The sequence below is a fragment of the Rhinoderma darwinii genome, chromosome 4 (genome assembly GCF_050947455.1).
Source record: "Rhinoderma darwinii isolate aRhiDar2 chromosome 4, aRhiDar2.hap1, whole genome shotgun sequence".
In the NCBI taxonomy this organism is placed as follows: domain Eukaryota; kingdom Metazoa; phylum Chordata; class Amphibia; order Anura; family Rhinodermatidae; genus Rhinoderma; species Rhinoderma darwinii.
In genome coordinates, this window is record NC_134690.1 from 365,086,055 (window position 1) to 365,103,476 (window position 17,422).

At 39.0% G+C, this 17,422-nt stretch overlaps 1 protein-coding gene across 2 annotated transcripts in view; it reads left to right on the top strand.

The window, feature by feature from the left end:
* SNAP25 (synaptosome associated protein 25) overlaps nt 1-15,346 on the top strand; it is an 87,877-nt gene extending 72,531 nt beyond the window's left edge. The window contains exons 5-8 of one of the 2 annotated variants that reach the window (XM_075863074.1): nt 5,450-5,567; nt 9,738-9,863; nt 10,407-10,551; nt 14,098-15,346. In XM_075863074.1, the coding sequence (XP_075719189.1) occupies nt 5,450-5,567; nt 9,738-9,863; nt 10,407-10,551; nt 14,098-14,166 (458 nt within the window). In that variant the 3' untranslated portion in view covers nt 14,167-15,346. Of the gene's footprint in view, nt 1-5,449; nt 5,568-5,700; nt 5,819-9,737; nt 9,864-10,406; nt 10,552-14,097 lie in introns of both variants that reach the window. The other variant, XM_075863073.1, reaches the window with a different exon arrangement.
* Nucleotides 15,347-17,422: the final 2,076 nt, after the last annotated feature.

The window sequence follows — 17,422 nt, forward strand, 5'->3', positions numbered from 1 at the left end:
TTGTAGTTTTGAAGTTGTCATATTGCCTTTGCCTTTACAGTCAATGCAATTGCGTCCTAAAGTCAAAAATCCTCTAAACCAGTTGCTGACGGGTCTACATCAACAAGAGCAAGCTTTTCTCCTGTGCATGGATATAAGCCCCCATTGCTCGTTTCCCCATACCTGAATGCATCTATGTATTCACTGGGGTAAAAAAATAATTATAAAAGACTAAATCTGAGACAGTGTGAATTTAGCCAGCCAGGAATTAAAGAGGTTATCCAACCAATAGAAGATATCACCTATCCACAGATTTGATAAGGGGTCTTACTACTGGAACACCAACCGATCAAGAGAACAGAGTCCCGAGTCTTCTGAATGAACGGAGAGGCAGTCATGCATGCGAGTAGCCACTCCATTCATTCTTTATAGGACTGCCAGAGATAGCCGAGTACATGGGTGCAGCAACCATGGTCCCCCTCGGCAAATTTTGGAATGGGGTTTACCAGCATTGGAAAGAAGGATAATGTTCTGTAGCTGGGCTTTATTTTTTTTCTGCTGGCCCACTTAATTTTGTTAAAGATCAAACTTACTTCTTCAGTATACCATGTTATTTTGCATAATTGTATACTTTATATTGTGTACTTTATAGCGACAGTTATGGGAAGGTCCTTTCCTGTTTCAGCATAGCAGTGTTCCTGAGCACAAATAAGGTCCACACAAAAAGAATATGGTTTGGAGATCTTGTTACGGAAGAAGTTGACTGGCCTGAGCAAAGATCTATCCATCAAACACCTTTGATATAAATTGGGGACTGAGAGACAGGTTTTATTGCCCAACATGAGTGCCCATGTTTACTTATGCTCTTGTGCTTGTATGGATACGGTTCCCCACAACCATGTTCTAAAATCTACACAGAAGAGTCTGGCAGCAAACGGAGCACTAACTCTATATTAATCCCCATAGTTTTGGAATGAGATGTTCACATCTTTGAATTGTGATGTCCATATACTTTTGACAATGCAGTGTACATAAGATATTTTATTTAAAAAAAAAAACCTGTAACAAAGATAATAATTTAGATTTTTAAGAAAATAAAGTTTTATTAAAAATTTAGAAAAATACTAAAGGTGAAAAGGAAAACACTCATACTCAATGGCAATTAATATAATACATTATTAAAAGGGTAAATCAGTCAACATGAAATCAAAGCAGTCCAATTGCTTGAGTTGATCATAAGTATTAGAAATTTATGTGTTTAATCTTAATATTGGACTGCAATAGGGAAGTCTTGTCATATTTTATTCTGATTTCCAAATTCCCCCCAAAAAAAAAATCACCGAAATTGTGTCCCAAAACTATAAAATCTAACTTTTAATCATGTTTCTAAAATATCTAGGGCCAAATAGAACTAACAATTCAAAAAGTCCCACCACCCTAGGAACAAAGTTGGACATGTACTGCCGCACATTATACAGTAGTCCCCATGTTCTGCGTCAAAATACACATCAGTAAACGCCATTTCCGCCACACAAAGTGGAGAGTGGCATTTGCGCTTGGTTTTTGCATTGGCCAGGAGGAGTGCACTGTAGAGGTGTTCAGTGGCCATTTACTTTTCCATTGCCCCCAAATATTCTCCTGGTGCGTATGCATTGACAAGTAGGAGTAAATGCATAGGGGAAAATGCTCAAGGGCGCAAATAGGGCATGTGACAGGGCTAGACACCGAAGTTGGGCTGCCCCTTTTGAGGCGGTAGCCCTATCAACTCTCCAACCATTAGTTTATAGATATCATTGTAGTTAATATAAGGCGAATAACTTTAACCCTACCTACGTTATCTCGGTTTGTGCTTTGCTGATGACACCATTGGGACAATACCATGGGCATGGTAAGACTGTTTCTGATTCCCTATCTATATAGTACAGATCTTTGTTATGACCCAGTATGTGGGGACTACTGTGTAATGTACATGTCCAAATCAGTTCACAGGTTTTTGGGATTTTTTAAATTGTTTGTTCTATGTGGTTCCAGATATTTTAGAAATGTGTAATTAAAAGTTATATTTTATAGTTTTTATAAATTGTGGTCTTCTTTTATAGTATTACAAAGGTTGCACTATATAAGGCCACCCATTTTACAATACTTCTCACCGTTAGGTCGATATATATCCGTATTATGGTTCTATGGTGATCTAAGTTCATTTCAGTAGAATCGGTGGAAGATTCCAGGTCTTGTGGCCTTAATAAGGTAGTTGATATATAGATGTATTATAGTCCTCTGGAACCAACTTTAGGCGCATATTCCCTTTCAGCATTTAATAATCCTTTCAATTAAATAATTCCTGCCATGGCTTAGATTAGATAAATAGGAAAACTGAGATAGAGGGACAACTAAGTTCTAGTTTTGATAATATCTACACAACCCTATTAAATAAACTTTTCTTCTTTTCTCCTAAAATACAGATTCCTGGAGCCTCAGTTATATAGTATCTAACATATAAGGAAGTATTGACCCAATGGCATAGGCGTGCACACGGGGTATGCCAAGTTTGCCTAGGTGCACATTAGAAAAGCATTGGGGTAGCACATTTGTAATATAGGAAGGTGGAATAAAAGGGTCGTTTGGAAACAAATTAGTGCTAAATCCAATTAAACCTGCCACCTCTGACCTGCAATACTATTTTTGAGCGGATACATTCAGACACTGCACTGTGCACACCTATGCCTGAGCGGTAGCTTTATGTCAATTTTCACAGTTTTACATTTTCTTGGCAATATTAAATATACATTGTCTATCCAAAGAGCTATAACAATCTGTGTTGACATGGCTATGAAAAGTCTACAGAATCTCTCTAAAATAGAATTCACTACAGCATAGTCTACATCTACCCCTAACACGCATTTTGATGTCCCACAACACAATGTTAAAATTTGTTTGTCCATGTATGTGCTTAACCAGGTACATTCTTGCATTTCATATGGGACATACCGTACTCCGTTTTTGTCTAGCTAATTGTTCACCGTGCCGTTTATGCCAAATGGCTACCTGCCTAGAGAGACAGAGGAAAACACATAAGGAATATATAACAAAACCAAGTCATAATGTGACATGCCACCAGGACTAGGTTTTTTAAAAAAAAATATCTAATGATGGGCCATATGCTTCAATGTTTCTAACAAAGAATGATGGAAGATATTGCTGAAGATACAAGTTATCCCCACCTGCAAATTGTGTATCTATTCAGATTAACTTCTGATCAGTAGAATCAATTGAGTAATAACATGGAGGCCATGAAAATATGTTGTACCTCTGTCTCTGGTGCTATATTGTCCAGTCCTGTCACTGCCTACATTGTCTCATGAATGTAGTCAAATTATTTTCTAATAAATTCTCCACAAATAATTTAAATATATTTTTGTCAAATATACTATAAGTACCCTTTATCCAATAATATTGGGGAATCTTCTACCATATTGCATTGTGACAATTTGCGTAACTGTCAACCAATATATGTAAAATGGTATTGAAATATTGTAGAAGAGGTAAGAAAAACACCTCGGATCATGTAACATTTATCTAATTTTAGATAACCTAGCAAAATGCTGATAAATCTTTTGTTAGAATAACAATCTAGCTCAGAAAATGTTGCATGTGTCCAAAATCCGCCCTTCTGGCTGGAGTGACTAATAAATATATGAACTTACACCTCCATTTTTCAGTTCTTTAAGTTGATGTATGGAGTTCATCCAAAATATATAATAGGGGTTTGTCATTGAATGTCGATGGGACAAAATGCCTCGAATGAGGTTAAAACTTTGACATCTGACAAGCCCAATGTTGTTTGAAAAGTGTCCTTGCAAACAAGTATACAGGGCCCAATATGTAAAAATGTGGTCAAAGACCAAGACGTTGGGTTTGCACACAATGTGACATAAATTATCTTACATAAAATACAATTTTAATTTACTAAATTGCAACGTAGGTGAATCATTTAAAAACAATTAAAATAGAATAGGGACAGAAATGCAGTGGAATAACAGTAGCAAGCAAGTGGATGAGAGTTTTACTCATCCACATGCTGCGAAAAAATGTCTAAATTGAAATTGACCTGCGGTGCAAATTTTTAAATCACTGCTTGTCAATTCCTGTTGCGGAATGAGCTCTGATTTGTTGCAGATTTTTCCCCTTTAATTCAACGGGAATGTTAAAATTCTTATTCAAATCCTAGTTTTGCGGATTTTGCTATGGATTACATGCAGATCCGCAGAAAAATCTGCAGGGGCGGATTTAGTTGAAAAATTAAAAAAAGCTGTATACTCACCTTACCAATTCCGTGGCGCTCCTGTTGTGAGGCTTCACTGGTCCCCTGCCAGTCCGTGTTTTTCTATATAGGAGAGTAATTGAAAAAGGGAGGATCCTGCAAGGCCCTGCTGAGTGGCTGCTTGTGAAGTATTTGACAGTGATAAACAAATTAATAAATATAGGTTTATTGTAAAACAATGATGGCTACGCGTTTCAACGCTGTACCAGCGTCTCCCTCAGTCCCTGTTTTTCGGCATCCAGCTTGACCTGTCATCTCAACATGTGATTGCTGCAGTTGATCACATGCTGCAGTCACTATATGTGCCGACATGGCTGGAGCCGGGTGAACATAGTCTGGCAGGGGGCCAGGGAAGCATCACCACAGGAGTGCCTAGGAATTGGTAAGGTGAGTTTACGTTTTTGACCCTAGTATATCTTTCTGACCCCAAGTGATAATCGGACTGGTTCTACATTTATTCTGAAATATTAAGTCAAAATTCATAGATAAAAAGTCAGAATTTAGTAATAAAAGGTGAACTAAGTTAGGATTTAGACTTCTTAGTCAAGAATTTTGTCTTTTTGTCACAGAATTATTCTTTTTTGTGGGCAATCGTGTAGCTTATCATGTATCTGTGCTTTAGAATATGCCTATATATGTATATATGAACTTGTGTTTTTATTTTGCTAGTGCAGTTCATGATAATAAATTATGGTCTGTAATTGTTGCCTGACTACGCTAAGGCCTTTCTTTTTTCCAAGCTCCCTGTTCATTGGTTTGTGTCTTAACAATGCTCTGTGATACTGTAAGAATTATTTGCTGACCTGGATGTTGCGCAAAGTCTTTGTCAATAAAAAATGTCTCGAGCCTTCACAAACTGTAAACCAGATGTCCCATATCATTACATAGTTGTCCAAGAAACTAAAATCAGATCACATGTTCACCTCTATATTTCATTTTACTGTTATTTTCTTCCATTTTAAATAAAAAAAATCCCCCAAAAATTATAATTTCTCATTGAAAGCCCCAAAAAAACAACATCCACTCAATGCATCTGTTCCTGTAATGCATTGAAATACCTTTACAGATCCGTTTTCATAGTCCTTTATCATGTTCTGTTTAAGACAAATAAAATTTCATTCCACACTGTCATCCCTTTGTCCTGACCAGAACAACTTGATCGTGTTGAAGAAGGCATGAACCATATCAACCAAGACATGAAGGAGGCCGAGAAAAATTTAAAAGATTTAGGGAAATGCTGTGGCCTTTTCATATGTCCTTGTAACAAGTAGGTACTGGGTACCGACTATGCTCTGTGGTGTCCAGTTTTTGTCACAGTGAATGTCTGAAGTTTTGTCTTTCTTCTTTGTCCTTTTCCATCTGCTTCATTCTGTGGGGATATAATGCTTGTATTTAATCAGAACAACTGGAACGCATCGAGGAAGGGATGGAGCAAATCAATAAGGACATGAAAGAAGCAGAAAAGAATTTGACGGACCTAGGAAAATTCTGTGGTCTATGTGTCTGTCCATGTAACAAGTAGGTTCTGCCTGCCTAAGTCTTCGAGCACCCGAGGCTGATCCTTAAGCCTTGCCGAGATCATCGCTGCTAGACACATGGGCAGGAAAAGCATGTGGCATGCAGAGAGATCAGTATCCATCTCATAGAATAGACAGTGGGAAGTAGACATATTAAAATCAGGCATTCTGCAGTGAAGATTTCACTGAATTCTCTTCTCAGAAATACATACTTCAGCACTTCCGTCCCCACCCCAAAAAGAAAAAAGTATGTTGCCAGTGCCATTTAATATCTTGATATGCACACATTTACTTAATAGATGTATTTGACCATATATTAATATAGAAAAAGATTTCAAAGAGAAAATTTTGAAAACTGGCAATGAAAATTTTTTTTTAATGTCCTGACGGAAATGTTGAAATGTCATAATATTGCATGTAGATAATTCCTACAAGCTTGCGGGGCTTTCTGTCAATTTTCTGGATGGTTGCGCATCAGTTCTTATCCAGTAGTGACAATGCATTAGAAGTTAATTCTATGCTTCTCCCAGACACAGAATAGACTATGTTGTAATGCACACAAATATTGCAAAGTCAGTACATAATGTATTTTGTCTAGAACTCAGAGGTAATATTATTTTGTCTGGGTCCTTTTCAAAAACAGCTGTTGTATGTTGTCCATATGAATTTGGTTCCAGTGACCCGGGTAACGCTTGCATGCTTGTCGGTAAATAAGAAATAGCTGTTATAATTCAGGCCAAAATTTCTGCCGTTTCAGTTTGTAAATAAAATAAAAACTGCAGTTATGTGCATTATAAACTAGTCTATTTTAGTCTGGTCTATGATAGAGAATGGATTCAGCATGTATTGGGAATTGACATACAATGAGAAGGTCATGTGCAGCATAGTGGGTAGTGAATATCATTGATGCAGGACACCTACCTGATTTTGGTCATGATATCAGGTCAATATTGATAGTGTAGCTTCCCCTTAGTCTTATCATAAAGATCTCGTCACCTCCTCACCTGACTATGTATCCACGCCATAATAATGTAATGCTAAGTATTATTACAAGTTTTTGGAACATATTTTACCTTTGCAACAATTGGAGGTAGGCAATTTAGTTGTGACTATCCCCTGCAACCATCAATAAGATTCTTACTATTATTATATGACATCATCACTATAATTATCTATTTTCAACTCTACTACATATTAATCTTACCAGGGTGATATAACGTAAGGGATTCTGTTCCATTATCAAATAGATTTGCATTCTGCTCCTAATGTTATATAATGCTACAGGTTACCACAGTTTTTCTTTCCAATGAATAAAATAAATCATGTTCCAGTGAGATTAATAGAAAGAGATTCCCAGATAATGCTGCACATTCTAACATCTACCACTGCAGGAATGCCTAGATTTTAATGGTTCTAGCTATGGCAACCCAGTCAAAAATGGTTTAATAATATCATCTTAAAGTTATTTCATTAAAAGGGTTGGCCACCTTCAGATAACTTTAATATATTGGCTTTCAAATGGCCTACTGCAACTTTTACTAAATACATTGCCTTTTTTTTCTACATTTCCTCGGTGAGCGTGAGCTATATGGACACCATTTATATGTGTTTCTTAACCCCAGACCACAAGGAACCTTAACAAGTCATATATTAGAGTATCCTTCAAGGGATTTTCCCCACTTGGTACATTTATCACCCATCCATAGGATACATAGGGGCTACATATTTATAGATGGGGCTTAAAATACTGTGTTCCCATTCTCTATTATCAGGCCGGGAGGAGATCTGTGAAGCAAGGGCAGCACACGTGGTCTGCCTACAAGTCTGAGAGAGGAAAAAAAAGCTGACCATGCCCGCTTGATTGGTTCCATACATCTTAAAGATTATAATGGATTATGCTGTGCACATGAGCAGCCTCCTTTCCTTTTTTTTTTTTTTTTACTCCCGGACTGATTAAAGGGATACAGAAAAACGATGTAGTGACCTTTAGGTTATGTGCACACGCTAGCTTGCTTTTACGTCTGAAAAGACAGACTGTTTTCAGGAGAAAACAGCTGCGTAGTTTCAGACGTAAAAGCTCCTCGCATTATGCGAGGCGTCTTTGACGCTCGTAAATCTTGAGCTGCTCTTCATTGACTTCAATGAAGAACGGCTCAAATTACGTAGCAAAGAAGTGTCCTGCATTTCTTTGCCGAGGCAGTCAATTTACGCGTCGTTGTTTGACAGCTGTCAAACGACAACGCGTAAATTACAGGTCGTCTGCACAGTACGTCGGCAAACCCATTCAAATGAATTGGCAGATGTTTGCCGACGTATTGGAGCCCTATTTTCAGACGTAAAACGAGGCATAATACGCCTCGTTTACGTCTGAAAATAGGTTGTGTGAACCCAGCCTTACATATAATACATCAACATCCAGAGAGTGGTTTGGTGATGTATCCCAGAGCAAAAAACTACACAACCACTCTGCCTACTAGAATAATATAATTGACCATAAAATCACTTAAAGAAGTTTTCTGTTTTTTTATAAATAGATTGTAACTAATGTAACAGAGCATATGTAGCACATTCTATAGTATGCCCTGTGTTATAATTTGATCCCTAAACAACAATCCCATGCATTGCCACAATAGAAATGTTGAGTTGGTGGGGCATATCTGTTTGCATATATTTGTCCCTAGACATGGACAATTCATATAGAGCTCCATATGTATCTCATCAATATGGATAATATATGCAAACAGCCTCCCCATTCCTTACAGCACGGACTATATTTTGAAGTGTGAGCACATAGGCTTCATGCATAAAAAAACATTCTAACAAAAAGTCTCATTTTGCCCATAGCAACCTATTAGAGCACTTCACAATCATGCCCTTCAAAAAAGAATGTTGGAATATAATTGGTTGCTATAGGCAAGACTAACTTTTTTGCACATGAGGACCAATGTCACATGAACATTTATTAAAAAGTAGAGAAAACGTAGAGAGAGAACGTAATGTATTAAAGGTTACAGGAAGGCACGTACAAATGAATACATTTAGGTCATCTAAATGAGGAAAACCCTTTTAATTTTTTTTTTTTTCCAAAAGTTTTTTTTGCTTTTTTTTTATCAGAGAATTTTCCACTTTTGACTGGTTTTTGGCACTGTGACAGCTGTGACTAATGGTACATTAAAGCAATAGTGAACCACTGGAGCAGTTGTGCTTAGTGAAAAGTGTTTCACCTCCTATTCATGCCACCAGCTTGTGCATGAACAAGGTGTATTGGGCATTGATGCTATAATGCTTGTTTTGTTCGCTGCTGCATTCATTCCACTTTAGCTATTTTTACTTTTTTTTTATTCTGTTGTCTTTGTTGACAAAAGTTTGTACATCAACTCTCGATGTATGGTAACTGTTTACAAGTACCGATATATTATCTCAAAGAGCAAAAAAAGTTGTCTTATAGTAGTTGTGCCCAAAATACTTTAGAAATACAGACTCTATGCAACCTAACCATTGCATAGTATTATTACCACTAATCTATGTCAATTAGAGGGCATGTCCATGTGATGTGATGTACACACTATACTTGGCAGTTTTGTTCTGTGTACTGTATGTCTGCCAGTACGTCTTTATTTGTGTGTTTTATGTCAACTATAAGAGTCAATGTTTTCCTCTTTACCAGAATATAAAACAATGTGTTTATCCAGTGTGATGAACGTCTGAATACAGTAATTCAATCACAGGATTTCACAGCTGATCAATGTCAGCGCTAGATAATTGGGTTCATGATATATCGGTATAAGGTGATGCCAATGTCAAATGCTCATCCGCCTGATTCAGCTCTATTATGTCGTACCATGAAGAGAGTCTTTTTTTTATATTATTAGTCCTGATCGCTATGCTTTTATAGGTCACTGACAATGTGCTTTCTCTAGGCTTAAATCAAGTAATGCTTACAAAAATGCCTGGGGCAATAACCAAGATGGAGTTGTTGCAAGTCAGCCTGCACGTGTCGTGGATGAACGCGAACAGATGGCCATTAGTGGTGGCTTTGTTCGTAGGTAAGTTTGTATCTTTAGACTAGATCGGAGGGTGTTAGGCCATGCTGGGAGTTGTAGCTTTAAAACAGCTGATTAGTCATAGGTTGGAGGCCATTAGTCTGGAACATAGCTGGACATAATATGAGGACCTAGACTGGTACTAGTGACATCATTATACCTGATACAGTGCCAATACTTAAAGGGATTCTATACGATTAGAAAAAATTCACCTTTTTTTATTCCCTCCAGAAACAGCGCCACTATTGCCTATGGGCTGTGTCTGTATTGCTACTCAGCCCATGCTCTTAATCTCATACAACTCCTTTAATGTGAGATATTCAGCTGACCAACTGAGTGGAGAAGAAAATAATTTGTTCACTGACAGCTATAGCAGAGATCCACCACTGTGCCCCATTGACTGCATGGTAGAAAAGGTGACCACACCATGTACTGTGTCCTCGGGCACTTTCTGTTTTGCCACATAATCCACGCTATGTTATTGAATCCTACATACATTGACTGGAAATATTAAGACATTAAACCTTGTGTTGTGTTCCTTTACAGAGTAACAAATGATGCTCGAGAAAATGAAATGGATGAGAACCTTGAGCAAGTCAGTGGCATTATTGGAAACCTACGTCATATGGCGCTTGATATGGGTAATGAGATTGACACACAGAACCGCCAGATCGACAGGATCATGGAGAAGGTCAGTAATAAATTCTTGAAATAAAATAAGTATGACTTTACTTTTTCCATTTTCTTCTAACATAACATGACAGACATGCAGGGGCATAGCTATCGGGTGTGCAGAGTAGCTATCGGGTAGCAGTCACACCCGAGCCCTGGGGCCCGAAAGAGCCCAAAAGCCCCTCAGCCGCATAAGAAGTTATCATTATTTTAAATTATATATGGTAGGTGGGGGCCTGTTATAGATCTTGCATTGGGGCCCAGGAGCTTCAAGTTATGCCTCTACAGACATGTCATATAAATTAGATCGTTGGGGGTCCAATAGCTGGAATCTTGAGCCATAGACGGGTCATGTTCTCGATTTTCAATACAGAGAAGTCATAATGATTTTTAAAGGGTAACTAAACGTTCGACAAACTTCTGGCATGTCATAGTGACATGTCAGAAGTTTTGATTGGTAGGGGTCCGAGCACTGAGACCCCCACCAACCGCTAAAATGAAGCGGCGTGATCGCTCAGCCTTTTCGTTTCTGTTAGGCTTTTTACGGAAAGCCGATGTATCGGAGTACGGGCTCATAGACTTTCTATTGAACCCATACTCCGATACATTGATTTCCGGAAATGGCCGTACACATGAGTGCTTCTGCCACTTCATTTTAGCAATTAGTGGGGGTCTCAGTGCTCGGAACCCCACCAATCAAAACTTCTGAAATGTTACTATGTCATGTCAGAAGTTTGTCGAACGTTTAGTTACAGGTTAAGGAAACTTACTAGTGAAAAATTAGTAGATGCTTATACATTCAGGAATAAAAAGTTTGGATTAGAAAAAATTATGTGTTTGGTATTCTTCTCTCTTCAAGGAGTATTCTGCTTTGGAGAATTCTTATTTTAGAAGATTCCCCCGAAAGTTAGCCGATAAAAGCGTGTCCGGCTGCAGTATAATGTGCTAAAAAAAAACCTGTCAGGAAGCGTCCAATTTTCAAACAGGAAAATTATGCATTTCATGGTGCCCATGGAAATCAATGGGCGGTCCAATTAATGCAAAGACGTGCTGTGTCCGAGAGAGAGAAAGAGACGCTCTTTGTGGCCGCTCTCATCTTTAGCTAATTGACTACGGTCCTAAATGAGGGACTCCCATCTCTATTATCTTTAGAATGCCTTAACAGGGTATTTGAAAGTAAGTTTTCTAAACCAGATAACTAACATATTTGTGAGACCAAACAGCCGAAGTGCATTTAGGATAAGGCCACATGTAGCGAATGTGGTTTGGCCGAGGCAGGGCCATGCTGAGGTTGAAAACTGCGCTGGCATGCGATTTTACTGTAAACCGGCATGGTTTTGGAATGGTCATATATGTCCGCATGGTTTTTGCAGGTAAATTTGAAGCATGCTTGTGCTCTGTATCACGGCCGTACCTTGGCTGAACAGTGGTTACTACGTGTGCCTTTACCCCAATGGAAGCATTCCTGCTGCTGAAAATGCTCTTTAACCACATGTTCCAGTAATAGACAACATCACTTCTAAGGAGACGGCCGCCATTGACTGAACATAATGCAGTCTGATAGTTAGTTTTGAATGGTGAGCTGGGATTTCAGAAGAGATCTCCCTCCCCGGCCAGCTCCTTCTATACTTTACTGTTCTCCCGCTCTGTATTCTGACGAAAGTCAGCCCATATGGCATCTTAGGCCCTAAGAAGTGCACTGACTGTAATCCTCTCTTTTGTGGGAGATTTGACTTCTATTTAAAGTGTTCACATCAGATAAAGCGGTAAAGTGACACAACATGATCTTTTTAAACACATCCAGTTTATTTTTCTTGAAGCATGCAAAAATTCTGGTGACATTACCTGGTACCGTCTGTAGCTTCATTAATGTAGATTTCTCCTGACCATATTACTTATACATTTTAGTAATTATTCAAACAAATATTGGTACTTTCTAGAACTAATCAGGTGAGGTCACAAACTAAATCTGCTGCATTGTGAGGGGTTCATAAGCAAAACTTGCTCTACAAACACATTCGCAGTTATCACAGCAGACAAGCATAGTTTCAATCCCACAATCCTCCTTGCCACATTTCTGCTCTCAATTCAGTGACAATTCTTTTGCGGCCCAGGGCAAGTTTTAATGGTGGGGCGTCCTCTGCACTTCACAAAAATCTGTCACTCCGGCCCATGGTATTTTTTACTTACCTTGTCTTCACTGAATCACTTGTGTGTCCTTCTTTTATTCTCTTCAGGCGCCAGACGGGCCTAGTGATCACATGACACTTCCTTTCTAAGTCATATCATGTCATCCATGCTGATGTAAAATGGCGCTGCTCTCTCCTGGGGGCCCAAGCAGACAGGCTTACATACAGGGCCCCAGCAGATAGTATCACACATGATAGTCTTAGATACAGGGTCCCAGCAGACAGCATCAGACATGATAGGCTTAGATACAGGGTCCCGGCAGACAGTATCACACATGATAGGCTTAGATACAGGGCCCCAGCAGATAGTATCACACATGATAGGCTTAGATACAGGGTCCCGGCAGACAGTATCGTACATGATAGGCTTAGATACAGGGCCCCAGCAGATAGTATCACACATGATAGGCTTAGATACAGGGTCCCAGCAGACAGTGTCACACATGATATGCTTAGATACAGGGTCCCGGCTGACAGTATCACACATGATAGGCTTAGACACAGGGCCCCAGCAATCAGTATTACACATGATAGGCTTTAATACAGGGCCCTAGCGTTTTTATAAGGAATATGGCATTATAACTTACTTCTCATGATTATCATGTAAGTACTTTCATTAAACACTGACCAGCACTGTCCAGATGCCCTATGCTGGCCATACACATAAGATAGCTGTTCAGCAAAGCCGAAGTCCCATAAAAATGCATTTTGACATGACCAAACAAACGTACATGTTAATGTCAATAGAGGGGGGGGCATAGGCCAGCTTAAAAGTAAACCACTCTGACCCCCAGGGACAATAGAGCTGTCCAAATACACATTAGGTTGTCATTGAATCCCATCAAAATCAGCAGGATCTGCTGACAAATATTGAAGGTGTATGACCCTAGACCTTTATTCTGAGGATGGATGACTGTTAACTCACCAGTTAGCCGAAATAAAACCCTCTCTCATTTAAAAAAAAAAAGTTTTTTGAAAAGCCATATAGTGAGCGCATTTATCACCCACTAGTTATAGGCTGTGTTCACACTTTTGTTTTTTTGCAGTATGTTTTTTTGGTCTGCAACTTACCTAAACTAATTTAAAATGTGATGATGAACTAAGGCTCTGTTCACATTTGCGTTGGGGTCCGGTTCTGACGTTCCGTCAGAGGTTTCCATCAGAACGGGACACTGAGCAGACACAAACTGACACCGACAGAAACCAGAAGTTTACGTTTCCATCACCATTGATTTCAATGGTGACGGAGCTGGTGCCCGTGGTTTCCGTTTGCCTCTTTTGTGCACCGGACCCGTCGTTTTGCCGGAAGCAATAGCGTAGTATACAAGTATGTTGACAGATATTTACACCATTTTTCACCGTTTTTTTTTTTCCAGGCCGACTCCAACAAAGCCAGGATCGACGAGGCCAACACACGTGCCACAAAGATGCTGGGCAGTGGCTAAAGGACACAAACCTTTATTTTATGCTTCAAACTGTCCTGCTGGACAGTACTTTCATGCTTTTATCATGGTATTTACATACTAGGTTTGCACACATGCACATATCACCCTCCCTTCTACCCTATTGTAAATGTTGTCCTGTGTAGTATGTCAGCTTTCCAAAAATATACTTGTAATTATAATTTTTTTTTTCTAAGTATATTCCTTTCCAAAGGTTGTATATAGTGATCTACGCTGGCTCACTATAATGTTTATTTAATTTTTTTGTTTTATCATTTTTTTATGATGTTTGCTGAATGACAACAGTGTAGGAATGTTTAACGTGCTGTTATCCTTACTCTATACAGTATTGTTCTTGTAAATCTGTGACATTCCACAGAGCTACTGCCTATATACTTTTTTGGTGTCATGATACTTAAGCTGTGGGACTATCCTGGGTTCAATGTTGCTTCCATCTGTTATAATTTCATGATTAGAACGTGAAACTATATTACTATAATAAGCATTGCACTAACAAGTGATGTGAGTTATGCATTTATGCATGGAAATAAATAGACATTTTAGATGCCTACATACAAAGACCTTTCCCGTGGCAGTAGCACTTTCAATAAAAGCATGCTGAGTATTTGGACACTGTTGGGACTATGTTATACCAGCAAGTTTGCAGTAGTGCCACATTTCTGTCGATATATTGTTCTATTTAATCATTATCATGCTTTTTTATTTCAAAAGGACTTGGCACACATATCCAGCAAGGAAAATGTTGATTTTTTTTTGCTGGCGATATATAAAATACAAAAAAATATATACATATGAGGTTGTAATATAGGGTTTGGGTACTGTTTATGAGGATCCTCTTTTGGAGGAAATGACTACAGTCTAAAAATGGTACAAAGAAATGTAATTTTTATAAGGCTGGGTCTCGTTAGCCACTTTACCCCCACGTGGATTTATTTATTTTTTTTTAAGGTTTTGTTGCTTACCTAGAGCTATGCACTCCAAAACGCTGAGATGTTTAAGTAGATTTAAATTAAGACAATAAACTAAATGAATGAACTCTAGATAAACTGTGATATCAAAATCATTGCAGCATGTACTATTAAATTCCTTCTGTTTCCTGTCAGTATGTGACGTGATTGACATTTTGTAGCTAGTTTAAAACAATTAAAAATTCTAAATCTAATCGTCTCAGTTTGTTTGGATTTCTTTGACACCCACATTCAGGACAAAAGTGTTTTTTCCTCTGTCTTTGCAACCAACAGATTGTCAAACGTTCTTCCAGCTTCTAAGACACCTTTGGGTTCTGAAAAACATGAAATGAGTAATGTACTTTTTGGTCCAGTGGGAAGGCCTAGGTGATCAAATTTATAAATATCACACAGTGTTAGGCTGGATTCACACAAACGTGGCGTTTTTGCGGACGCAAAAACGCGGCGTTTTGCGCGCGCAAAAACCACATGACAGCTCCGTGTGTCATCCGTGTATGATGCGCGGCTGCGTGATTTTCGCGCAGCCGCCATCATAGAGATTAGGCTAGTCGACGTCAGTCACTGTCCAGGGTGCTGAAAGAGTTAACTGATCGGCAGTAACTCTTTCATCACACTCTACAGTGAATTCCGATCACCATATCGAGCAACCTGTTTAAAAAATAAAAACACGTTCGTACTTACCGAGAACTTCCCTCCCGGCCGTTGCCTTGGTGATGCGTCCTTGGTTACGCGTCCTTGGTGACGCGCCTCTCTTGACATCTGGCCCCACCTCCCTGGATGACGCGGAAGTCCATGTGACCGCTGCAGCCTGTGCTTGGCCTGTGATTGGCTGGAGCTGTCACTTGGACTGAATTGTCATCCTGGGAGGTCAGACTGGAGGAAGAAGCCGGGAGTTATCGGTAAGTCAGAACTTCTTTTTTTTTTACACGTTCATGTATATTTGGATCGGAAGACACTGTCCAGGGTGCTGAAACAGTTTAACTCTTTCAGCACCCTGGACAGTGACTATCTCCTGAGGTCGCGTACCGGAAATTTTTTTGCCGGGTTCGGCCAAAACGAGTTCGGCCGAACCCGGTGAAGTTCGGTTCGGTTGTCAGGGTTCGCTCATCTCAAAGACACTCCGTTTGGATGTTTGTAAACAGAAAAGCACGTGTTGCTTTTCTGTTTACATTAATCCTTTTGACAGCTCTTGCGCGAATCACGCAGTTCGCACGGAAGTGCTTCCGTGCGGCATGCGTGGTTTTCACGCACCCATTGACTTCAATGGGTGCGTGATGCGTGCAAAACGCCGAATGAACGGACATGTCGTGACTTTTTTAAAGCGGACTCACGCTGATGAAAAATCACGGACATGTCTGCACGGCCCCATAGACACATATAGGTCCGTGCAACGCGCGTGCAAATCACGCACGTTGCACGGACGTTTTTCCCGTTCGTCTGAATAAAGCCTTACAAGATGTTATGGGAATATATATAGTACATGATAAATGACACAATGATATAAGTTAGCATGTCTACTACACCATGATTCACACCCATCATACATTATATTTAGTGACCTATACCCCTTCATTAATTTTTTTAATCTTACTTCACAGGGTAGATATTATTGACATAAAAAAAGTTATTTATTTAAAGGCTATGTACACCTTTCAAATCTTATATAGACACATATATATATATATATATATATATATATATATATATATATGTGTGTGTGTCTATCAGTGTGTTTGATGCAACTTTCTAAATACTTTTTATTAAAAATTATCTTTAGGTTTTGAGATACAGCTGCTTTGTATACTGTATACAGAGCAGCGGTATCTATCTCTGAAACCTGTATCCGTCAGGTCAGCTGGACTGATGGGTTCAGTGACAGCGGGACCTGCGTGTCTCTGACACGCAGGATCGAGCTGTTATCGATCACATCTAAATTTATAACCTAGATGTGATCGATAACAGATGAGACCCGCTGTTATTAAACCCGTCAGTGCCGCTGACCTGATGGATTCTAGGATACAAAGCAGCTATATCTCAAAAATTAACTTTTAATAAAAAGTATTTAAAAAGTTTCACAAAACACACTGATACACATTTTTATAAAAAAAAAATATTTCAAAGGCGTACATAGCCTTTAAGTGCAATGAAGAATAGAGGTATTACCTATATCAACGAGTCACATGCCATCTGCCTTTTCTTGAGGGCAGATTAAAAAGTAAAAGCAGCAACCTAAATAGTTGTTAGGCTTCATTCACATCTGACTCCATTCA